Source organism: Thermobia domestica, chromosome 7 (genome assembly GCF_964235325.1).
Source record: "Thermobia domestica chromosome 7, izTheDome1.hap1.1, whole genome shotgun sequence".
In the NCBI taxonomy this organism is placed as follows: domain Eukaryota; kingdom Metazoa; phylum Arthropoda; class Insecta; order Zygentoma; family Lepismatidae; genus Thermobia; species Thermobia domestica.
The window spans coordinates 147,166,799-147,192,935 of record NC_137460.1 but is presented as its reverse complement, the minus strand read 5'-3'; the positions used below and the strand labels follow the sequence as shown (position 1 = coordinate 147,192,935).

Here is a 26,137-nt window from a genome sequence, read left to right as displayed (position 1 = left end):
CCGACTTTCGGATTTCCATAGAACTTGGAATCGTTTCAGAATACTTACAAAGAAGTTTTCAATTTTGTCCAAGATAATATAAAGAAGAGTTTGAACTACGATGAATTTCAAATTGAACTTGTAAGTGAAACGACGGCAAGTGCAATAGAAATGTGAAAACAAGTTATATACAGTATCGCCTTAAGAGGCTTTTGCCTGGCAAATTCCTTTCAGGAAATTTCATATTCCGATTTCCGAATTTCAATATAACTTGACATCGTTTCAGATCTCTATTCTTTTTCTGACCCAACAAAGTGATATATGTACGAGAATTTGACTCTATTTTTCACAATTATGTTTCTGGTGGGATATCACAAAATTTGGAAAACATTAACAATGATTTACCTAACTAACTCTATGGTTTATGGAGCCCGAAGGTTCAATACCGAGTTCACAAAAGCTTTCCACTGACTTCTATCCTTAGCCAATTGGATCCAGTTCTAACTTTGTATTTCTAGTTCTGCGAGATCTATCTTAATATTGTCCTCCCATCTACGCTTAGGTCTTCCTAATGGTTGTTTTCTGATTGTTCTTCCAGTTAAGACTTTGAAAGCTTTCCCACTTTCTTCCATCCTGGCTACATAGCCTGCCCACCTGAGCCTCCTAGATTTGATGACCCTAACTATGTTTGGTAAACAATGATTTACCTAGTATTAAAACGGTAGATATACCATTAGTTCGTGTATTAAATACTGATATAAATGAATATTGAATCCTTATTTTTCCGTGTGAAGTTCAAAACTTTCTCGTCTAGAGGAACTACATTTTATTGGTGTTCAGTGATAGTAACTTAGCAGCCCAATATCCAATTTTAACATACCTCCGCCCCTATTATTCTCCATGAATTGGTAAAGTTTTATCTTTACTTATATTAAATATTTACATTTGTGTGGAATTTCAAATTCTTTGTTTAGACGAACTATTCTACTGTATGTGTTTGAATTAATATTTCTGAGTAGCATAAGTATGGAAGTGTTCATGTTTACAGGAAGGACGAAATAAGTTTATAAACGTCTTAACAAGTTAATGTTAAAATGTTATTTTGCCTTTGCTCTCCTTAAACCGAAGGTTTCCAAAAACATTGGAACACGTTCAGTTTATTTATAATAAGGTGCTTATATAACGAGTTTCATGTTCCCAGCTTAAGAGGTTCGTGAGATATTCAATTTTTTGCGTGAGTTATGATCTCCGCCCACCCTCTTAGGGTATCCATTTTAATCTAAGTAACAAGATAAAATTGAGATAGGTAATAATATATCCAAAAAGTCATTTCAACTCGTTTATGTCGCTTTCCCGTGATTCGATCACAAATAAGATCATTTTCATTTAACAGAATACGATCCGTTTCAATAAAGTCCACCTAAAAATTATTCTTAGCTAAAAATACATGTAGAAATATACAGAAGTAGCAATGGAATATTGTATTATCACCGGACTTACATCTCTGTACTGTATGAAGTCGGCAAATAAGTTAAATTAAGGTTGCAAGATGATATACGATCCGTACGGTTCAAGTAAAATTATTCTTATTAAAAACATACAAATATACAGAAATATACAAAAGTAATAATAGAATAATATCATTTGACTTCTGTCGTTGTGTTAAGTTTCATTATTGTATGACATTGGGGAATGAGGTAAATTAAGGCTGCAAGATTACATCTCTCGGTTGAACTACTGTTGAACTCCAAGATTAAAGAAACTTTTTGTTTAATGTCCTGCGATTATGCACCGAGGCTAAGAGAGATGGGTGACAATGACAGAATAACTAAAATGGAAGGAACCCGGAGAACTCCGAGGAAAAGAACGTACACAGTGTTTGTCCACCACAAAGCCCACTTGGCGGAAAGGAAATCGAACCGGAGATCCCACGCGAAAGAGGTGAGCACTCTACCACTGAGCCACCGCGGCCATCAAGATTTAAAGAACTGGGAACCAGAAAAACTAATTGTTGTACGTCATACGTACTCTTTGCAGATCACAATTTTGTCTACAGTGAGGTATACGTTCAAGATTAAAAGCGTCAAATGCCTTTTCGTTTGTACCATGCCTTCCGTGAGACATTAACGATAACCATGTGACGTTGTGGATCGAAAAAAATATTAAATATGTGCAAAGTGTGTCGAAAGCGTGCGAAATGTACTGTCCATCGTCTTACCACGTCTCCTTCAAACTTCAATTCAAATTTTTCTCATGATCAAAATGGCATTCGACCTAACTCATGCTCAAAATGGCATAAGCATTACCTTACAACTTATGATGGTAATTTACATTCGTTCAAACCAATAGGAAATTATACCGATATTTAACAACCTACACATTGCTTTTTCACAATTATTAGCATTCGAGTATGTTCACAAACATAATTTCTCCCTTACTGTTTTCATAAAATTTACGTTTGTTTTTTTCCTTAATGTTTTCTGGTTAAATCTCATTAATGCTGGATTTATTACAACAACGAAGACTTTTTTTTTTTCACAAGAATCTACGAAAGAACAGCGAAAATTCTACAGAGAATCTTCTAGAACAAAGCATTGACAGACTGCATAATAAAAGCAACTGATATCTTATAATAATATTATTATTAATATTACAGCATTTACGGAAATTTTCTACCTTGTATTTAGAGGAGAACAAAGAGAAAAGTAAATGAACCGTCACTGTTGATGATATTAGTACTTGATACACAAACAACCAATTATAGTACTTCTGTCATACATTAAGTGTATGAAATATACACAATTTATTTACTTTTAGAGTAAACCTTTCAGTTAAAGTTATTCCAACTCATTTAAGACTTTCCACGCTACAATTAACAAGAATAATTACATAAAATATTAGGTTGCTGCGATTGAAATGTCCGATTAAGTTTGCTGAGAAACCAACCTCTTTAATGCAACCAACGGATGGACCGAGGTTATTCGTTCGACATTATAAACTCCGTATATGTTCAGAAATAAGGTTGACGTTCCCACTCAGAAAGAAGTGTGTTGTTGAAAGAAGTGTCGTGTGAAAGTGCACCACGATGGGCATACAACTAGGAGTGATTTTCTTTTACGAGGTGAAACTGAGACATTCTGAACACCTACCCTTAGAAAATATCAATAGTACCTTTAGGACAGGAATAGTAAATAGAACGCACCATACACTATTGATTTGTGAAATTTCGAACCGGTGACACAATAATGAAATATTAGTCTCGCGGCCACGAATCAATAGCATGTTCAGACGAGTTCCTAATGAACACAATGGAAGCGGGTCCTCGGAAAAATGTTCGTGCAATTGCACCGTACCACTCTTATTCGGCGGTTCCGTGCAATCAGTATGGTGAAAAACTGAACTCATCGATGACATATGAGATGACACCAAGTAACAAGGGTTGTAGTTCGTTGAGTGAATGGAAGGATTTCTGCATTGGGTATTTAATCCAGATTTAAAAAAAATGATCTGCTACGACGTAAATGGTCAAAACAGTTAGATTGTGACCAACTTCTACGATGGTTTCCACCCGCAGAAAATGTCCTTGCTGGTATAGTTGTCTATATGGAGATGGTCCAATATGTCTTTCTCTGTGGAGGCGAAATAAACGCAGTGGATCGTAACAGTGCTGAACTCCACGAAATGCACTTCAAACGTGTCCGCACGCATGCAGCAATGGTCAACAGACAAGATGTCCTCATGTCTCATGACAATGTATGAGCACATGTCGCACAAAGGACGGTGCAGACTCATGAAATGCAGTATATAGCTATTCCTTACCCATCCTATTATCCCGACGTCTCTCCCTAGAATTTAGGAATTAGATTTCTGGGCTTTCGGCATCTATGGCTATGTTAGCCCGTCACGTATGAGGAATGACGTCCCTCGGTGAGTACAATACCCGAGAGAAAGGAAGGAAGAAAGCGGCTTGGGACCAATATGTTAAGTACCATCCCGGCATTTGCCTGGTGTGGATGAGGAAAACCGAGGAAAACCTCACTCAGGATGACTGGCCTGAAATAGTTTTACTCTTTCGACCGACTGCCTTCACCGGGAAAATCAGGGACCTGACGTCTCTCCCACTGACTACCACCTCTTCCGGTATCTCGATCACTCCTTGGCAGGGAAGAGCTCACCTAATGACCGGGTGGTGTAACGTGCAATTGAGGACTTCTTCGCATCGCACGCTTCAGACTTCTTTAGTCATGGAATCCAATCGTTCGCTGAGAGATGTCAAAAGTTTATGGCTGCAATCGGAGACTATCACTAACCAGGTTTTTTTGTTACTTTCTTTTCATTGAATGTAACACGTCATCTGGATATTTTAATCGCACCAACCCAACACAATTATAAGTGTGTAGCATAAATAGTGCTAAGAAAATATTCGTTTTGCATGTTATTATTAAAATACCGCATACTGGTATTTCAACTCTTACCTTTACAGGTGACGCATCTTTCTTAATCTTTCCCCACGACACAGCTTCATCTGGGCGAGCACCACTGTCACTTCCATCAAATTCGCTTGCAGTATTTACAAACAAAGAGAAATCTGCTCCATTCCTCTAAAATATAACAATAATACACTATGTATTATTCGTAAACAAATAAACCTGAAAACTTCACCTAGTCAGTTAAATGTCTTACATTTCGTTTAGTAACATCAAATCTTTTCTTAATAACAATACTACCGTAATTTAAAAAACAATGAATTTCGAAACAGAGCAAGAGGATAACACAAACTCAATAGTTGAGTATTCCAGAATATGTATGGGTTGCGAATTAGTCTGACAATGTGATGACAGTGGAGTGGAATGTTGGCAGATTCTTCAATTTTAAAGTACTTCAAATTTGGCCTCCTTAATACATATATTTTCAATACTACTTCTTAAGTTATGTTATAATTATTTAGGAACTGTTGTCTAAGAGAGCGAAAGGAACTTTTGTTTTGTAATTTCCGGTTTTAAGCTTTCACTTTTGTCTGAAGTATTGGCATTTAAAGGTGAAGAAAGAACTGGAGATAAACGCACTAATTTTCTAATCAGTTTCTCTTCTCTTTTTAATTAACTCACATACTAAAAAGGATGAAGAGAAACTGATCAGAATATCGGTAATAAACCATATATTCTTGATGCTTCTACAATCAACATTACCAGGGTAACATGTAAATAGTGTCTCTTGAAATATAAAGAACAATGTTATTCACTTACTAATTAACTGTTTCCATATTAATTTAACAGATTTAAAAAGTCATACATGCATTGTTGTCCAAATGTGTGATATCTGAATAATTTCAAAGATTAAATAAATAAAATTTTTGATGTTCCACCTGATATTGCAACTCTGATGATAAAAGCAGTCAGTAGTCATTGAAAAGTCAGTTTAACTACATCCTAGGGAGGAAAGGTTATAATTTAATTAAGAATTAATATGATCAATAATCAGAAATTCACTTTTTTAAAACGTTTGTCTTCTAGTTTTACTGTGCCTGAATGCTACTGTGTGCCTGAATGGTTAGCATTGGTGTTATTTATGGGCGAAGTTGTAGTTTAGATCCCGTTAGGGCCTAAATTAAGAGGTAATGAACTCGGCCTCTAAAGCCAGAAATAACGATAAAACCGCAGGAGATAGGTTAATAACTAGTGACGGGCTAGCAGTCGTTTAGCCTGCCATAAAATCCCTTAGATTATAAGCCATGAAGTTTAAACCCAAACAATATGCTTACACAGTCAAAAATTATATCAATCATTTCACTTGCTTGATATTCTAATTCCTGAAAATTTCTTCCATGTCCAAGTTTTCGACTGAAAAATCTTTGTACATAAAGAACAGTACAACTCACCCCGCCAATTCATAGTGTGCTGCACTACCATTTAACGTGTGACCGGCAGCAATCAACTTTTTTCTCTCTCTATCCCGGTGAGTCCGTTTATTTATACATATTTCCTTGAATGTTTTTACTACTTACTTCTAATTTTATCTTCCGTGACGAAGAGTCCCGGAAAGAGTCGAGAGCTTGCAAGTGCAAAGAATTTTCGGGAATTAAAATTTCAAGTGAGTGAAATGACATGATATTTAAAGTACAGCAGAAACAATTATTTATAAACAAATCTATTTCAAGAAGACAAACATATTTTCAACGAAAAACAACTACGTCTTAGTTTTGTTACAAGTTTAGGAATTTTAAAACATTCTATCTACAATGTCTTCTCAAATATAACTAATTATACGTATTTTCATCTATTATAAAAATTGATCTATCACTTAAAAAGTTCTATATACAATGAAAATATTCTACTTACCATTAAATTAGCATTACAAATATGATGTTTAACAACACCACCTCCGAGTATTATCATACCACTGTTAGCCGCCTTAATAGCCATATTATTTAAGCGACGTAAATCTGAGAAGAAAGAAAGACAACGGAAAGAATAAAAACATTAAACAATTCCGAATGAGTTCACACCACAACACTCAAACCGTTAGTAAAATTAATTATTAAAAAACACCCATCGCGGTAAAGGAGTCTGAAAGAGATGTCTTACGATACCACTCTGACTGGAAACATATAGATTTTCTAACAAAGGCGGGAGACACTATTCAAAAACACAGTTACATAAAATTTCAAATTAACCCTTGTATAATGAAGATTTAACGCTAAAATCCAGATTAATACTTGGATATACACTTGATGCTACCGGACATCCGGTACTGTTGGTTCGAAAGGCACCACACGTATAACTAATAGGATATCGGGGTTCCTTTTGCTTGAATTCCACAACTTACGCAGAAGATTGGTACAAAAGCAAGTCTCGTATTACTAACTTGTTCAACGTGATAACAATAAGATGCATTTGTAGATACTTGTAGTAGTGAATTGTCATGTTAAGTATAATTGTAAAAATTTAAGAGATAGTGCACCTGAAGAAAAAAAAATCGATTATTTCTACATAAGTGTTACGAGAACAGTACCTTCTGTGAGACAGGAGCAAAAACTACCAATCCTCAGGAATATTTCATTACAGACTTTTTTTTTTTTTTTAATCAGTAGGTGTCCTTTAAGTAATTGTTCAAGACCGGGTACGGATATCACTTTGACTTTCCGGAATGATTCTGGAAATTGACCCTCCTAAAAATGCAATTTTAGGTATTTTTGAATGAATAGATTTTTTCGTACTTTTCTCCTTTTTTCACAGTGGAAAATATGTATTCTTGAGTGAGAGTATGGCGCTATAACTAGGGATTTTCTAAGACTCTAACCCAAGACCTTAGTTTTCCCTACGCTATTATCAACACCTGCGGTTTGTGATACAAGACGCGTGAAAAATTATAGTTCGATTTGTCATTTAAAGGAATCTCCACTTCGTCGAGAGAAAAAAAAAATACAGTGAAAATGATTTTTGCTGTTTTTTCCTAATCAGGATCACAATTCCGAACTTTTCCATCCCTGCTTAAACCTCAGCCCAAATTTTATTCCTTTTATCTACCCTACGAAAATGTCGGCATATAATTTGAAGTACTCAGCAACTACCTCTATAAAAATTGTTGCGAAAGTACTGTAGGATTATGAAACATGGATATTTGAAAAAAGCACATGCTAGTTCCTAAGTGAAGTCAACCCGACTACCGTAGATCCCATAGTATTGGAGCTATGGACCTTAAAGTTATTTTTTCATGTTTTCGGCAGCCAAACTCCGAAACGAAGTATTTGTACATCCAGGTTGGTCTATACTTTTTGTTTTATCTTGGTGTCAGAAATCACCTCCCGGACGTTGTCGGTGTTATTTTGAAACACCTTGTATACAATTATTGTACAGTTGGTGTGTGTTTTTGCATCAATAATATTTAAGGCGTATCTGTTTGCAGGCATATTATTGATATGTACGATTATTTGGACATGCACCACGATTTGGTAGCGTCTAAAGCCGACCATACATATTTTTGATGGTGAATTTTGATGTTTTATAGAACAAATTTTCCAATCTGTACTACACTAGCACAGTTAAAAAAAAAAAAAAAAATCGTGACCCAAAAGCTAAATTTCGTGACTTTTTCGTGACTTGCATGACCGTTTTCTGATTTCGTGACTTTTTCGTGACATTCGTGACTTTCGTGACCGATAGACACCATGAATCACCTAGTTAATAGCGTATCTTTTCCACATACAGTGCAAAAATAAATAAATAAACAATCTACTGTACTGCGGCAGAATAATCTTTAAGGTTAACGTCCCATTATTACGCCTTTTTGGCTAAGAGATACGATGATTAAAGCAAGTGAATGATGATGGAAGAATTAATGGAACGAGAAAGTGGAAGAAAACAGGAGTACTCCGAGAAAACCAATGAATACGATGTTGTACACCACATCCAGCAGAATAAAAATCATCAACTGCTTCAGATAGGCAATGAACGACGTATTTTTGGCGCCATAAAAAATGTTTTCTCTCGAAAACCAATAATCAGAATTTATCTTCAAGTATATAATTTTATTCAGCTCGATGTCATTTATCGATTTATATATATATATATGTGTATTACTGTGTATCTAAGTATAATATCTATATATATATATATATATATATATATATATGGGTGATTCTACGAAAAAGGGAAATTTTCACTTGAAAAATTTTTGTTCCGTTGATGGTCGCCTATTTCGAAAAAAATATCACATGCACTTACTACTACTAAGTACATGTTAATTAGGTGTTCAGCAGAGATGAATCGTTATTGGTGTAGTAAATAAAAAATAATAAACTTTTCAGCATCCACGGAGTTGAGACCATAGGTCACGGAGTTGAAAATTGCTGTGGAGTTGAGAAACGTGATACATCTAGGTGATAAGTTTTGGTTTATAAGTGATTAAGCTTATAATTTACATAAAAATTGAAATAATTTTCCAATAATTTTTGTAAGTTAGAATTATTCTCCTTATGTTGAATAAAATTTTAACAAACTAGATGACACGTAATTTGTTATACAAAAAATACTCCAGAAAATACTGCAAACATATGAAAATATATCTAATGAAGGTTCCAAAATTGAGTATATATATATATATATATATATACGTGTGTGTGTGTGTGTGACGTAAATAAGAAAAAAAGAAATACACATACACTTATCGAATATTGAAAAAATTACTGCGCTTTCAATATGTTGACTATCATATGGAGAGGACAGACGTTTCACATAAGCTTACGAAACAAAAGTAGTAGTCACTAAACCTGTCTATTGTCTACTTCATTTGTTTTCTGAGCTTATGTAAACCGTCTGTCTTCTCTGTGTGATCAAGTCAATACGTCGAAAGTGCAATACTTTTCCAACATTTGGTAAGTGTATTTGTATATTTGGTATACATATATACAAGGTGTTTCAAAACAATACACACATCGTTTGGGAGCTGATTCCTGACACCAAGATAAGACGAAAAGTATAGACAACCTGGGTGCACAAATGCTTCCTTTCGGAGTTATAGGCTGCCGAAAACATGAAAAAAATTAACTTTAAAGGTTTATAGCTCCAAAACTATGAGACCTGCCGTAGTCGGGTAACGACTTCACTTAGGAACTAATATGTGCACTATCCAAAAATATGTTTCAGAATTTTGAGGTACTTACGAAACAATTTTTATAGAGGGAGTTTGGCTACGGGCGTATAATCTGAAATACTCACCAACTACTTCTATAAAAGTTGTTGTGGAAGTACCCTAAGATTCTGAAACATGGATATTTGGATAGCGCACATACTAGCTCCTAAGTGAAGTCTGACCCGTACGGTAGGTCCCATAGTTTTATGCTATGGACCTTTAAAGTTCATTTTTTTTTTTTTTTTTTTTTTTTTTTCATGTTTTCAGCAGCCTATAACTGCGAAAGGAAGCATTTGTGCACCCAAGTTGGTCTATACTTTTTATCTTATCTTGGTGTTAGGAATCACCTCCCAAACGTTGTCTGTATTGTTTTGAAACGCCCTGTATAATGCACACTAAATGACAGTGTAAGGCACTCATCATTTCTATTTTCTTTGGATAATTCGATGTTCTTTGTTAAGTAGCCCTCATTTTCCACTCTAATGAACTAAATGTCTTGAGGAAACAGGGAAGGGCTGTTCTAGTCTACACAGAATGACAACTGCCAACGCTTTTTAAACGTCAGGTTTAGTAGGCCAGGAGAAATTCCTCCCGATCCGCGTCATAAAATTGACTGTCCGTACATTACCCTCAGACTCTTCGACAATCCCTGAAAAGAAAACAATTAGCTGATCATAAGATTGAGACGTCAAGAGGTTAAAAACAGATACCATCCATCTTGACTTGACTGAAGTTTTACCTCCGGCTACCTGACAGCCCCAAATCTGAACTTCCGCGAAACACTCCTTAAATGGGCGTGAATGACACGTGGTCAGCGTGTCGGCTCCTACGGCCGTTGTGATGGTCTGCGCGATCAGATTTCAGTACATCCCTACTCAAATGATTTTTTCAATTGTCTCACTGTGCGAAGTAAACACCATTATTTTTTGAGCTTCCATCGGGAAACAAACCCAGGACCACGAACGAAAGGCGAGCGTACTAGTCACTAGACCATAAACGAGCTTTATCAATATATTGAAAGAACAAATATTTGGAAGAGCATGAGCATAACAAACACTATAGGATTATCAACTCCGTGAACTTGTCTCAACACCGTGGATTCCTTAATTTTCAGATGGACATGGAGTTGAGAACCATGGAGTTGAGAAAATCGAATATAATTTATCTTTACCGGCCCACTTTTTAACCAGTACATGTGAGTGATTGTGTACGAATTTTCTACATTAAGGCTTAGATTCCTCAAGGGAAAGAAGGTATATACCATACAAATACACTCAGTAATAAATACCATGGTGTTGAGTATCAATTAATATACGCACCTGCTTTCCACACACAAAAATATGTTTCCTATAGCTTTTAACACATGCACACAACTTTTTCTGTTCTTCAGTCAAACATGTCTGCCTTGTCTTCTTGTGGGTGTTGCCAATGTGGACGACCATACTATCTGTTGAGAGCAATGATAATTTTTTCTATTGCCATGGAGTTGAGACGAAATAGAGGTGACAGAAGCGAAGCATAGTCAAGCTTTCGAAAATAATCGTTATAAAGGTTTACTTTCCACAAAACCGAAACATTGAAGTGTTCTCTTCCATTTAATTACCATTAAATGATGTTTTATTTGCGACTTCAGTTGTAATTTATTGATTAAAATCTGTCAACTGTAGTCTGTGACAGCCCACGGTGTTGAGAAACTGGGTAATAATTAATTTTTTTACGTATGTTTCGTGTTATATTCGCAAACTGTTATACATGGCATACCTACTTTGTGACGGTTACTACCAAACAAAATAAAAATGAGGTGATTCTTTCTAGTAGTAGTTTGAAGAAATGCCCGTGACAGAAAATTTCCCTTTTTCGTGGAATCACCCATATATATATATATATATATATATATATATATATATATATATATATATATATATATATTATATATATATATATATATATATATATATATATATATTAATCATCTTTGAACAGTATTCTGTTTCTACAGAAACTAAAATTGAAGAGTTCATGATAATTTTAGCTTTATCTCATTAATCATACTATGTTCCACTTTCGTCTTCCGAGCGTCATAATTAAGAGGTAGATCAGGGTATACTTTAGTGTCAGTCTCACTTTAATATATGGCGCGGCTTGTGTTCAGCATTAATTTTTAGGTTTACAAAAAATCATTTTTCTCGAAAAATACGCATAAGTTTTTGCACTGATTTTTATTACTTTGTTTAGCTCAATAATATCTATCGATTGGTATATATACAGGGTGGCTCAAAAGTAGGTACGCACCCCTGCATAGATCAAGTATAACATTCTAGTTTATGGGTTTATTTGCTTCGGTTGTTCCAAGCTTAAGGTAAGAAAAGAGGCATTAAGGACAAATAATAAGGAAATTAAGTCTACCTGACGGATAACAATAAGAAATGACATAAAAAGCAATAAGCTGATCAGCACGGTACTGTATACCTACTTTTGGGCCACCCAGTATAATCTCTGGACAACTTTTTCTCCGTTAAACGCTAATAATTCTGTGGAACTTAACAACAAATACTATATAGCACATACTCAAGCTCATACCAACGATTTAACAAATGACTTCTTTTCGTCACAGTCTCATTTGAGAGCGTCACAGTCTCATCTTAATATTATCTGATATTCTGGCCTAATGTATAAACTTGTCCGTTATCCTACTCTTTTATCCGTTAATTATAGCAACTTCCTTAATTACAGACATACATCAGTCGGATCAATTGAGTTCAATCGCATTACATTCTCAGTGCGAGTGAACCTCAAGGCCTTGTTTGGTCTCCATTACCAAAATCTGATACGTAGTTAATATACTCAACTAAAATCTCCATTTCATGGCCTAGTTTGCCAATGACATAACTATCTTGAATCCAGATCAATCATCGATCATTCTAATCACATCCTTTAATCTGCACTTGACCTTTAGTGGATTGTGTGAAATGGAACTTAAAGTCAAATACAATTAAGTCTCAGATTAATTTTATTAGTCTGAAAAAAAAAAAAAAAAGGTCATCCAGAATCCCGAACAAAATTCAAAAATCCATCATCATTTATACTACCACCATTTCTCCTTCAAGATACGTAAAAATGTTTGGTGTAATGTACTTCAAGCCCCCATCTTAAAGCTTTAGAACCAATATTTAACATTTAATCAACCTGCTTTGATATCTGAAATGCTAATGTACTTTAGTACATACTTAGGTTTCGTACTATCATTCATTCATTCATTAAAATCTAGTCTGGCTATCCGCATCATTAAAGTTTTATGAGCCAAAAAGTTTTAGAAAATCATGTAATTAAGTTTGTAAATGTTTCTGCCATGACGAACATTGTAGGACTAGTGTACTAATCTTTTTTGTTGGTTTATCTCACTGACAAGCTATGTTACTATCCAGTTTAAATCTCTATATACTAGTTAGTAAGCAGCAAGTCTCCAAGTAAGATTATTGTGTTCGATGATTATGAGAAATGAATGAAAATGGTGGAATGAAGAAAGTGGGTGGAAACGGGAGAACCCCGAGAAAACCCACGAGCACAATGTTTGTCCACCACAAAGTTCACACGGCGTGAGCTGGGATCGAACCAGGAATCCCAAGCACCGGAGGTGAACGCTCTACCACTGAGCCACCGCGCCCCCAATTCATGATCTTATCTTCAACTATAACATGAACTGAACCACTGAGTTGAGAATAGAAACGAAATGAAATAAATGAAACAACTCACAGTTATGACCTGACAGATAGAGCTTCGAATGATAAATAAAGTAAATAGATAAAATTTAGTGAAGTCCAAAATGACATACTCTATATACGTATCAAATAGCTGTTATATTATAGAAGGAATGTCCAACTAAGCTAACCTGCAAACTATGTAAAAGAAATCTACAAGTAGATATTCGTTACTTTTTGGTAATCAGAACAAAGTAACACATACATATTTTAATTAAAAAGAGATATGAAACTACAAAATTCTGTTCCTGGAAAATACTCACCTTGAATTATGTCTAGCACCAATCCAGGATTTCGATAGGAATGGAAGAACATCATATCACCCAGACTACCATCTGTAAGTGCCGGACTAAATACTGGAATCTTATTTTTGTAAGTCCAATAGTAGATCGAATCAGGATTATCGATAGATTTCCCTAAATAAGCTATCATTTTGGATGGTGTCCAAAGAGTACCCTGCAGAAGGAACAGCAGAAACCTGCTATGAAAGACGAAGTAAAACCAATGTTTACAAAATACTCTACAAAATATAATTTTTAAGCATATTAAATATTAAAATTTACATTTTCACTACCCAAACATACCATCTGATCTTACTTTGAGAACGTATGCAAAGTTGAATTATTTTAAACTTATCAAAGTTCCAGGTTCTCTATCGCTACATATTCTATTTAATATTGGATGGTAACTTCGACGGGTCAATCTTACTGAATAGTCAGGTACTTATAATATTATATTGGCAGTTACAAGATCACTAAAGTCAAATCGGATAAGATAACTCGCAGGATTAGAACTCTATATACATTTATGGTAAAGATCCAAAATATTAAAAACACCTACTTAGTGAAACATGAATTTGGTAGCGACACCCAAATAACGCACGTTGACATTTTTAGTGATTATAATTGTTTCTCGTCTTTATTATGTCTGTAACGGGCATGTGCGTAGGTATCGAACAGAAATTGAAGAAGGAATGAACATTGGTGTCCGAATAGCGAGTGCTAACGTTTCCAATACTCCACACTTCAGGATTTATAAGGTCAACAGGACCCACGAATACACCGAAAACAGATGCGTAGGGAACAAAATAAGATGTTTGCCATGTAGATACATAGAAGACTAGAGGACCTATAGAATATTAAAAACAAAAAACAAACCGGGATATTGTATGTTCAAACAACATTACTGTATTTAAAATAAATTAATACATGTATTGCCTGGATTTAATTCTGGTAGATGGCAGATAATAGTACAAATGTTCAGAATCATCGTTACATTTTCGGTAAAGGTTTATTATATGTCCTACGATTTCACAAACAATGAAGTTACAGTGAGAACTAAATTGAGATACTATTTTATTTATTTATTTTTAGAGGTGATACTAATTTATTTACATTAGGTGCAGTTACTTTCTATGGTTCAGTAGAATCAATCAGCAAAACATTTCCTGTCCAGTGATAGAATGAAGCTGATAGGAGATATTACAGACACTGAGTACGATTTCGCAGTAAAAAGAAGGCAGAACTGATTATAAGATTGGATTCCTAATTAGAGTGCCACCATACCCCATTAGAACTTTAGCACGATGGGCTACTCTAGCCATGTCCTATTATTCTCCATGCTAACAGCCAGTAACACCTCTTACGTTCTTTGGAATAAAACTGCTTAAAAACTGTAGATTCTTGTCTCTTTGATTACCTTCAATGTTTGAGATTGAACGCAAGGAATACATTTTGTTAGACAAATACTCATCTTACTTCAATTGGGTGAGCACTAATACAGGGCCGGATATAATGTTTTGCCGCACCTCACTCCGACGCACAAAATTTTAATACAATGCAAAATTAAAGAAAGAAAAAAAAACTTAGTTTATGCATCTTTTTCAATATTTTTGTACAAATTTTAATGAATTTTAATATCGTGATATCGTATCATGAGGGGCACATGCGCCACACATTACCACAACCGTTATGCGCTCATCTCTACGCAAGTGTCCACTCCACTCAAATTCAACGACCAATAATTGAAGCCAATAGACTCGTAAAAGAAATTATTATTTGGAGGGCTTTTACTCTGACTTTAGTTATGTTTATTATTAATCCTATTCAACTTTTGCAATATCTTCGTCTTGCTTATTAAATTTTCGTCCAACGTGTGCCACTAACAACGTTACGTCCCTAGGCTTGGGCCTAGTGATAAATCCGGCCCTGTACTCACCTAATTAACGTAAGGTAAGTACTAACCTTCGACAGTGTTTTTGCTTCTTTTACATTTCCTCCCACTTCATTAGTTCACACTATCTGCTTTCTCCTTCACATTCAAAAATCGAAAGCTTCCAGACGTTTTTCATTGCTTTTGCACCTGCACCATACTCTACACGAAACATTCACGAACCTTTTACTGTATGCTCCTAATCCTCCAACTCCTACAGCAACACGGACTTACATCTCTGAACACTTCTTGGCTATTTATTCTACAAGATTTTAAATAATGTCGCTGAGGAGCAACACATCTTTATCGGTATGTCTAAATGAAATTTCCTCTGTTGTTTCTTTCCCTATTCTAACTATAAATCAGAGGCTCCTAAGTTTCTTGACATACTTCACTGAAAGCATACTTCATCGCAACTTATTTCTTTTTGATTAATAATAATGATACCGGTAATAAATCGGTTTGGGTGAGGAACGTTTCCTCCAAAGTTTCCTTTTTAAATGGTACTTCCGAAACTCGTGTACGTGAATGAGATCTGTGTACTCAGTGTATCAAAAATCCCTACATACCATATTTCACGTTCATACGTTCAGCGGCTCAAATGAAACCTCCGTTTTCCCTTGTGCATGTGCCATACTGCATCTGTGCAAGTGAATGACATATTTGTATTTTCTGTTCTCAAAACTAGTTTAAAAAAAATGTTTACCCTACTCTCTACCTCTCTGTCTCTTTAAACAGAGAATTTCAGATAAAATCTTGTCTTATACTATAGGTTTAAGTCAAACAACATTTCAAGATTCTAAGTCCAAGGTTCTAGCAGTCGGCTGAAAAGTAGGAAACTTCCTTATCTATAATATTATACAAAAGAGTGGAATTGATTGTTATCAACGCCAAGCTCATACTACTGTAGCTACGAACGTGAAATTTGGACAGAAAACTCCTTCTGTTACGAAAGCAAGGGACAAAAGATTTTTAAAAAAATATCCTAAGGAATTTTCAAGGTTTTTACCAACAACCGACTATCTCAGGAATCCCTGATGTTAGTAAATGGAACTCAGCACATAAAATCCTAATTAAATATAAATGAATACGTGTTTCAGCGTTTTCGACAATTCCACTTTCTAGAAAGGAAAAGGGGCAATTTCTATTATATCCCAATTTCACCCCCTCTTTATTCAGAGACTGTTAAATGTGAGGATTCGCTTTAATTTGAGGCGTGAAATTCGATATATAAACTCTGATTTAAAAAATAAAGAAATATGTGTTTCAACATTTGAGCATTCCGCTTCTAAATAAAAAAAAAGAAAAAAAAAAGAAAAAAAGAAAGCAATTTCTACAATATTCAAATTTTCTATCTTACATTTATTAAATCTTATCCTCTCCGTGTGAAGAGCGGACACTACTACTAGTATTGCAATAAATAGAGGAAATAACCCATTTTTGACACACCAATTTCTACATACATGTGAATCCAATATTTAAAGAGTGAAAAAATATACGAATGGGCCGGGAATTGAAACTATGTCTCCATTTTACTGTTCCAGTCAATTAATCAATAAGCTACCCAGTTTGCTTCCTCCGCAGCCACACAATTGGATTTCCACACTGAATTCTCCCTTCTGCTTTACTGATCGAATTTCGTAAAACCTAGTCTTTCCTACAGTCTAAATTTTAATAAGTGGTGATGAGTAAGTCAGTGGGATAGTTCTTTTATCGATCTAGTAGCCGTGCCCAAACCTTCGGTCCTCTGTAGGCCATAGGTTAAAATCGTGCCTAATTAAATCTTTTAATTGTTTACATTTAACTTTTTTTTTTTTTTTTACCAGCCAACATGCGATTTTGCAAATATTCATGTTCAAATCTAAGTATGGTTACGGCTCTTGTCCGATTTAGAAATTCAAACAATAGAGCTTTCAACTTGCAATTGAGTTTTCAAGTAGCAATTAAATAGCCACAATAGTTTTAAATCGACAAAGTGCCTGCACGCTAACGACATCTACTGGCGTGATTGCTTATTTATTAGGAATTAGTGTGACGCAAAGATTGACAGATACTTTTATAATCAGGATAGACCTTTTTATACTATTATTATTATAAGTATAGTGCAAAACTTTTATAAGTTTCCGAAAGTGGCCAATAAAAATGCTTCTCCACCTATAGATTTTCTCTCTATGTCTTGGGAATTAACTGAACATGATTTGTAGTACAATTATGTTCTTTCTATGTGAAGTTATATATTTAAATTGATCCGATAGCTTAATTTCTAACTATTGACACGCGAACTGGTAGAGAAAAAGCTTGTTAGCTTCTATACCACCCATAATAAACACCAAACATTAAGTATGACATTATTTTCTTGAAGTTTTTCTCTCTTGAAACTATCAAGAGAGCACGGGCCTCAGAGGCAGAGCGCTTACCTCTGGTGCGTGTTCTTGGTTCCATCCCCGTCCAAGTAAGTTTGTGGTGGACAACATCGTGTCCGTGGGTTTTTTCGCGGTGCTCCTGTTTCCTCCCACATTTCATTCCACCAATTCTTCCATCATAATTCACTTGCCTTAATTATAGCCTAAAGGGCATAATCGTGGGACGTTAAAGTGTAAGATTTTTGAAACAATATTTCCATAAGCTTAGTGTCTTTCAAAACATAATTGGGTAGCATTTTAATGAAAGAAATTGTTTTTTAACAGCTTTTGTTTTGCTTTAGCCTGAAGATCTATGGATATTCAAACCTTATTGACAAACTCTATAAGAAGGGTGCCATCTTCCGGAGACTAGACACTTGTATATAAGGTACGCTCTTGTAATTATTGGAATGGTTAAGTTTGAGTTTTGAAAATCATGTACCACGCATTCATGACACTTTTAAAATAGTTTTAATTTATCCCTACTTCATTAAAGGGTCCTCAAAACTTCCTTTTATTTAAAAAAATACACAAAACTCTCAGCTACTACTTAAAACCGTCATCTTTAGGTGGAAGATCCTACCCAAGGACTTTTGGAAAATTACATCCTTTTTCAAAGAGTTGAGTTGAGTTGATTTTGAGTTTAACGTCCCTTTCAGTAGCGAGGCTATATGAGACGGGACCTACTGATTAGCATGGAATCCGAACCACATGAGCTCCCACCGGAAATTGAACCCGGGTCTCCCACGCCTAAGGCGCGTACGCTAACTGCTTAGCCACGAAGGAGCTCCTTTTTCAAAGAGTGTACGCATAATTGTGTTTTCGATTATCGCAGGTTTTTCTTAATTCTTGTAATATTGAATTATTGTGATATGTAATTATTAAGAACAAACATACTATATTCCGAAAATATCGATAAACATGAGAAACTTATTATTTTTTTTCTTCATTTTTAACCACCTAAATCCAAATAATCAATAATTATTAGTGACTGTGAAACCAAAGTTATACATACCATAAATCTACATAACGTGAAAGAATTGTTTAAATTTAAAATCACCATTCAGTATTGAGTATGTGAGGCACAAAGCATTCGAACCACATATACTCCCCTTGATAATAGAACTTGAATATCCAGTAGCGAAGGCGAGTATTAGCCGTTTAGTCACGAAGGAATTCATTACACAAAATAAAATCATTATTCTCTACTAATTCAAGTAATAAGTTCTATTTCAAATGCTGCACATATGCTACGCACTTACCTTCTGCTTTTGTTCTTCCAACATCTCATCAAGAAGAGGCATAACCCAGTCCTCAAACAGACAGTAGTTATCGTTAGGCACAAGAAGATTGCCTATTCTGTTAATGCCTTTCTCTCTCAGCTTCTTGCCTTCTAAGTGGAAGTCTCCGATATACGTTGGTGCCAGACATTTGATGAAATCTTCTTCAACACCACCGGCTGTCGTAACTATGCAATCAATCTACAAATCATAACAATACGTTTAAACAATACTGGCCCATAGTTGTTCTATTTTAAAATTATTCGATGTTTCATCGAAGACAATCATGAATTACAACAGAATTAGACAATGAAGTTGTGTAAATATTCTAACATTTATTTGAAAGATTGATTTGGATACGGGTTCATGTAACAAATTCGTAATTTTAAGTTCTTTTCTTTCTTTTTTATCGTCTCATAGCCTCATGTGGGCATAAGTTTATATCCAAACATAGCCATTTATGCCATAAACGCATTTTGAAGAAACACATACACATGCCCTTATTTAAATACCTTTATGTGAATGTAGTATAATGCTCATTACTGATAGCTCCAATTAACATATAAACTCAATAGTGAATACAGCTCCCTCGTCGCTATATGGTTAACGTATGCGTCTTCAACATGGGAGATCCGGGTTCGATTTCCGGCAAAAGTTCATGTGGTTCGGATCCCACATTAAATAGTATGTCCACATCTCATATAGCCTTGCTGCTAAAAAGGACGTTAAGCTATAATCTAACTAACCAATCAACAGTGAATAGCTATTGTAAACACAATAAAATCAAGCAAGTATGTCATGTTATTTCAAACCTAATTATCTCATAAAAATAACACTATCAAAAACCAGGATGCATTATACAAGATTTTTAAAGCCAGAAAACAATACAAATAATTTTCATAAGCCGCCAGACCCCAAGAATATGAACATACAAAACATTTATAAAATATAAAGAACATCAAAACAATCTATAATTCACCAAAGAAGGAATGATTAGTAGGAAATCTTAGGTTGTGCGAATGAAATGTCTAACCCAAAGTGTGTTATTTCCAAAAGCCCCAAAAATGAAAATTACAGAAGCTGCTTTATTAAAATAGTCGCCGTCTGCAACCTCATTCTTTTGCTATCTCTCAGCCACTGACTGAACCACCGCAAAATAAATTTGGGGTCTGCGATGCGAAGAAGTCCTTAAATGCACGTTGCACACCCGATCATCAGGGAAGCCTGTCCCTCCCAAAAAGTGCTCCAGATGAGGTAAAAGGTGATAGTCGGTGAGACAGGAGTCAGGAGACTCTACAACATCTACTGACTGACATTTGAGCATGCACCGTTGTGCAGTATGAGGACACCATGTCTGCTGAACCTTTCTGGATGCCTGCAGACAACAATGATGTTTTCGCCTTGACGGGGAAAAACATGATGAATCAACCTTACCATATCAGCAACATCCTCTAAGGATTTCGGACACCGTCCTGGACTTCAATCTATTTTCAACATGGCTCTTTACGATTGTCGCAGTAGATCCATTTTTTCATCTGAAGTGATCATCCGATACAGGAAACTTTCCCGGTTATCTCTTACACTCATTGTCAGAGAACTGCTCACCTCCAGAAGGCGATTCCCGTTGGCCAGTGTCAACTCATGTAACACCCATGTGTCCAACTTCTTCACTTTACGGATTGCCCGTGGTGCTGCTAAACGACAGTAGTATGGTGTATGCTTAATTCATCTGCGACACATTTCTGAGGGTATGCTCCCACATTGCTCCTGTGACAAGTTCATCCAAGCATGATGTTGGTCGGTGTTAATGGGCTAATTTTGCAATGCTGTGTCACCGGAACGAAATTTCACAAATCAACAGCACATGGTATGCTCATTCGTCATTCCTGGCCCAAATTCACCGTTAATACGTTAGTATATCCTGATTTGAATTTATAAAGAAACATCATTCGCAATTATGTGTTCTCCATAAGCATTTTCATACGATCCTATCCAACAACGCACTGTCTCCTGACTGACTGGGTACTTCAGCCTGTTTGTTGAACGTGTACTGAGATTGTGACTTAGTCATGTTACCTTAGTTCATTACCGTGTTGTGCTGAAGATGAGTTTCCCACCAGACGTCAAAGCGGACATTTCAGTCGTATCAACCTAATAATGTAATAAAATATACACTTAAATTCGGGCATGTCACACAAATTATGGAATAAATCATTTTCCTTCCCTTAGCACTCTACTGTAACTTTTTCTATCTTAAAAGTTTTCTTTAATAACTTGCGTAAATGAATTTTGTTCCTCACGCAACGTTAACTTTCACTACTTTTTTAAATATGAATTTCTCCCAGAAAACTATGTACCTAATGAAGATACTCGCTATTCATGCCATTTTGGTTAGTTATTGTGGAATTAGCATTTGGAGTCTACTGTGACAGCATAAGTAAGGCTGATCAAAAATCAGATTTGCAACCACGAGAAGGGCGGCAATGTCCTCCCCCCGCCCCAAATGACTTCCTGGCCATCCAAAATAAATTCATACATTCTAGTTTAGCAAATGAAGAATGTTTATAACAAAAGAAGCTGTAGTGCCCGTTCTTCGTATAGAAAGAACAGGGTTTAGTGCATACAAAACCGGAAGTCTGAATATTAAAAAAAAAAAAAATGTCCTTTTTTTTCCCTTCAGAAACAGAATTTTTGAAAACGTTGCAACGCATCTTTTCTTATTTTTGATTATGAGTTTATATATGGAATTTTATATCTATAACTCAAGCAAGACATAAAGGGTTGATAATTTTAATTCTAGAAACTGCCCCTTTAAGGAAAATAATTTTTGAAAACGCCGAAACATATTTTCGAATTATTTCAATTAGGAGTTTGAGTTTACTGTATAAAGAATAGGAAATTTAAGTATTATACAATACCCCTTTCCCCTATTAGAAGAGGAATTATTGAAAATACCGAAACATGTAGTCTCTTATCTTTAATTAAAAGTTTAAGTACAAAATTCCACACACCTAACCTTAGTGAATCATCATATTTGGCAGTTTCAAAAAAAAATAAAAAATAAAAAAAAAATCGTAATCTGTAACAAAAATTATCCCCTTTTCCACACTTAAGAGTGGAATTTTTGATGAGCGCTGAAACACAGGTTAAGAAGAAACTTGTATGTTGATTTTCGTCTTGCTAACTTGAGATATTTTATTTTTGAAGAAAAAAAAAAAAAACTTGAACGCCCCTAGGTACGTATTTCAAAAAAGTCTTATCACTTGTTTCCATGGAAAGAGTTTCTTCCCAAATATTATGTTTCTAGCTGTAGTATGGCCTTTGTGTTGATGAATGAGTCACTTTTATATAACTGTATAGACATGAAAGAAAAAATTCTAAATCATGTCAACATCATATAATAATTATGATCTTTCCAAATGGAATAACTAGTACAATACTGAACAGTGGCATAGGCAGAAACACATTACGGAGGGTGCTAATAATTGTCATTACGATGAAGCGCGCTAGCACACACACACCGATACATACACCACGCATTATGTGGCCTAACCAGCTTAAGTGTGGACCAAATGGTCGTCCAAAGTATTTCATGAACTCTTGCGACACGAAGTTTAGTATTTTCGATCAGTACACAGAGGTGATGCGAACTGCAGAAGAAACAGATAAGAAATAGCTTTTAGTTTTCTTTAGTTACACAGTATTGAAATATTGAGGACTTTTGCTAAGCAGTATAAATTAAACTTCCTGACGCTGCATCACACGAGAGGCTATGGCCAGCCAGATGGATCACGTTCAACTAAGTGATGCTTGGCAAAAGCATTGGTTCCTAGGCGCTATTATTTCTGGCTTTCTGGATTAAAGTTAGCTACTCCTTAATTGACGAAGCTCCCTGATTGCCTCATGATGCTGGGTCAATACAAGAAAATTTTAGTGCTCCCGCTGAGAAAAGAATCAGGAATCCTGCACACCGAGGTCGCGCACGCTAACAGTTCAGATAAACAGGAGTTAAATAATAATAATAATAATAATAATAATAATAATAATAATAATAATAATAATAATAATAATAATAATAATAATAATAATAATAATAAAAACAGGACCACTTACCAAGCGATGCTGCGCCAAAAACCTGATTGACTCTCTCACACCTGCAGATACCATGTTAGACGTAAAACCAAGAAATATGGTACAATTGGAACGCCGTCGAATGAACTCATCCTCTTCCAAACTATCCTCTAGTTCAGCCGGCAAAGGCTGTTGTCTACAAGTAAGCTGGAAAGCCAAACACAACAACCTAACATGATTACGTATTCTCTTACAATTTGACGAGCAATAACACAATTCATATTAATAATTAGCTACTGCAAACAACAGTAACTGATAACAATATGCAACATAATTAATATAATACACAGAATGTTACACTTCCTTCTTTCCGTAACGCCTAGAACACGGAACTTTCATTCTTCTGATAAACATAGGCTCTCAAAGTACTTAATATAAAATAGAATTCACAGTACCTAATATATATATATATATATATATATATATATATATATATATATATTCAATTCTGAGCAATACTCAGCATAACCGTGGGACGTAAAACTTAAAATATTTCATTTCATTTTTCAATTTTGAGCAAGAATCATTTTTATACCTGAACAATTTGAAATAACATTACAGGTCGACTGAGCTGCTGCGTTCCTCAGTAGGTCAGAGTTGATTACTGAAAAATCTTCTGACATCACTATAATATGGAATGACATCTTGTAATAATTTGCAGGTTTAGAACTGTTGAAGAATGAGAATGATCACTTTTAAAACAAGTACTGTTATTTTTCAAGATTCTGAGTGTATTAGGAAACCATTTTCTACAACAGGTATCTTAAAGAAGCAGTACTTGTTTATACACAACGAGATTGTATATGTGATCTATAAATTACTTCCATTTTTAATTGTAGTTATTTTGGGCAACGGTGCTTAAAAGTGCACAATATGTTATAAAGAAGAAGAAGAAAAATGTGGAAGATATGTTGATATAGACTGATGTTCATGTAATGGCAGTGGCTATAACTTGAGATAATTGTGTTTGTTTCGTGTTGCTACGACAACAAAAAGATCATTATTCATGGAATTTTGAGAATAAAAGTTAGTTGTTCTATATATATGACGAGCCTAATACCCAAGGTATGCAATAGTTAGTTTTTGCAATTAAGTGTATAAATTAAAGTACCGAATCGTGTTGACTTACTTGAACTGTGGACAAAATATATGTAACAAAAGGAATAACGTTACATTATATATATGATGTTTTCCGCCAAGGAACCTTGAGATTTATGTGAAGTAAAGTAAGCAAGCTTATAAATAACTGTCAACACAGAGTACACTTTACTAAGAAGTAAAAGGAAAATTTATAGGAATGTTATAATGGATTTACCCAGAGTCGAAAGTAATAATGATGAAGTTGGTGATGTTGGAATACAAGGATCCGATACATCAACGAATGTGGCTGATTTTATAAAACAGCTAGGTCAATCTTGGTCACAGCAAATGAATACTAAATTTGAGCAACTGACTCAGCAAAAACAACAGATGCATACTAGGTTTCAGCAAATGGATAGCAAATTTGAACAAATTACCCAGCAAATGAATACTAAATTTGAGCAACTGACACAGCGAACACAACAGATGGATATTAGGTTTCAACAAATGGATAGTAAATTTGAACAATTTACGCAGCAAATGAACACTAAACTGGAACGAACAGACTGTAGGATGAAACAAATTTTACATAGATTTACAATTGTACAAAGCTCAGTGGAAGTGGTTGAAACCCAAGTTAATGAGCGTATCAACCATATTAAAGTATTACAGGAAGAAATAAACACTATCAAGGAAAGGATCATTACCATAAATGATAATCCTGATTAGATCAACAATAGTGACCATAGGCCGAATGAACCCAGATTAACTTTGGAAGAAAGTGATATACCGGAAAGTTGTACTGAGAGGGAGGATAGTCCTTCTAGCCCCGGGAAAGAAGAAAGAAGACCGTATTCATCTCATCGCCGGAAAACCAGATACGTAAAATCTAATCATTTGAAACAGTCTCATAATCATCACCATTTCAGATTTAGTGAAATAAGATCTTTAACGAAATTTAGTGGAAGGTCAGAAGACATACCTGCCAGTGTATTTTTAGAAAAGTTCGAAGAAGAATGCGATTTAATTGGGGTAGACAAGTCTAAATTTTTTAAGATTTTACCACACGTTTTACTACCACCCTGTTCTGTTTGGTTCAAAGCGATCAGGAAGAGTTTACGTATTTATTTAGATTTTAAGAACGCACTGCTTTCCAATTTTGAGAATGATTTTATGTTGGCAAACCGAGACGCTTTGGTTCGAAATAGACGGTATGATCCCAAAATTGATAAGAATCTTACTGATTTTGTGATATCCGTATATAACGAATTGAAATTAATTAATCCATACCATCAGGAATCACGAATCATAGCATCGATCCGGATATTGTTACCTTTTAGGTTGCAGCAAATATTGATTTCTGCACAATGCATTAATTTCAATCATCTAATTATGATAGTACAAAATTTTGAAAATCAATCAATGGTGCAAAGTAACACTAATCGAAACCAAACTAATAACAATGGAAACCAAGCCAATCATATTCCAATCCGAAATATCAATGTGCGTGAAGAATGTAGTCCTAATGTAAGAAGTAATGATAGATTCAATTATACCGGTAATAAAACCGAATCTAATTTCAGAAGAAATAGAAATAGTAATCGTACTTCATTTAGAAATAAGGTAAAGAGTACATCTAATTTTTTCTTGAAATGGATTTCGTAAT

The 26,137-nt window shown here is 34.9% G+C and overlaps 1 protein-coding gene across 1 annotated transcript in view; it reads right to left on the bottom strand.

Annotated features, from left to right (window-relative positions):
* The window catches only part of Dhps (Deoxyhypusine synthase), a 45,184-nt gene that overhangs the window by 2,780 nt on the left and 16,267 nt on the right, over positions 1 to 26,137 (bottom strand). The window contains exons 4-8 of the mRNA XM_081765380.1: positions 23,374 to 23,538; positions 19,243 to 19,461; positions 13,631 to 13,823; positions 6,318 to 6,421; positions 4,455 to 4,580 (exon numbers count right to left, since the gene is read on the bottom strand). Coding sequence (XP_081621506.1) covers positions 4,455 to 4,580; positions 6,318 to 6,421; positions 13,631 to 13,823; positions 19,243 to 19,461; positions 23,374 to 23,538 — 807 coding nt within the window. The remainder of the gene's footprint in view (positions 1 to 4,454; positions 4,581 to 6,317; positions 6,422 to 13,630; positions 13,824 to 19,242; positions 19,462 to 23,373; positions 23,539 to 26,137) is intronic.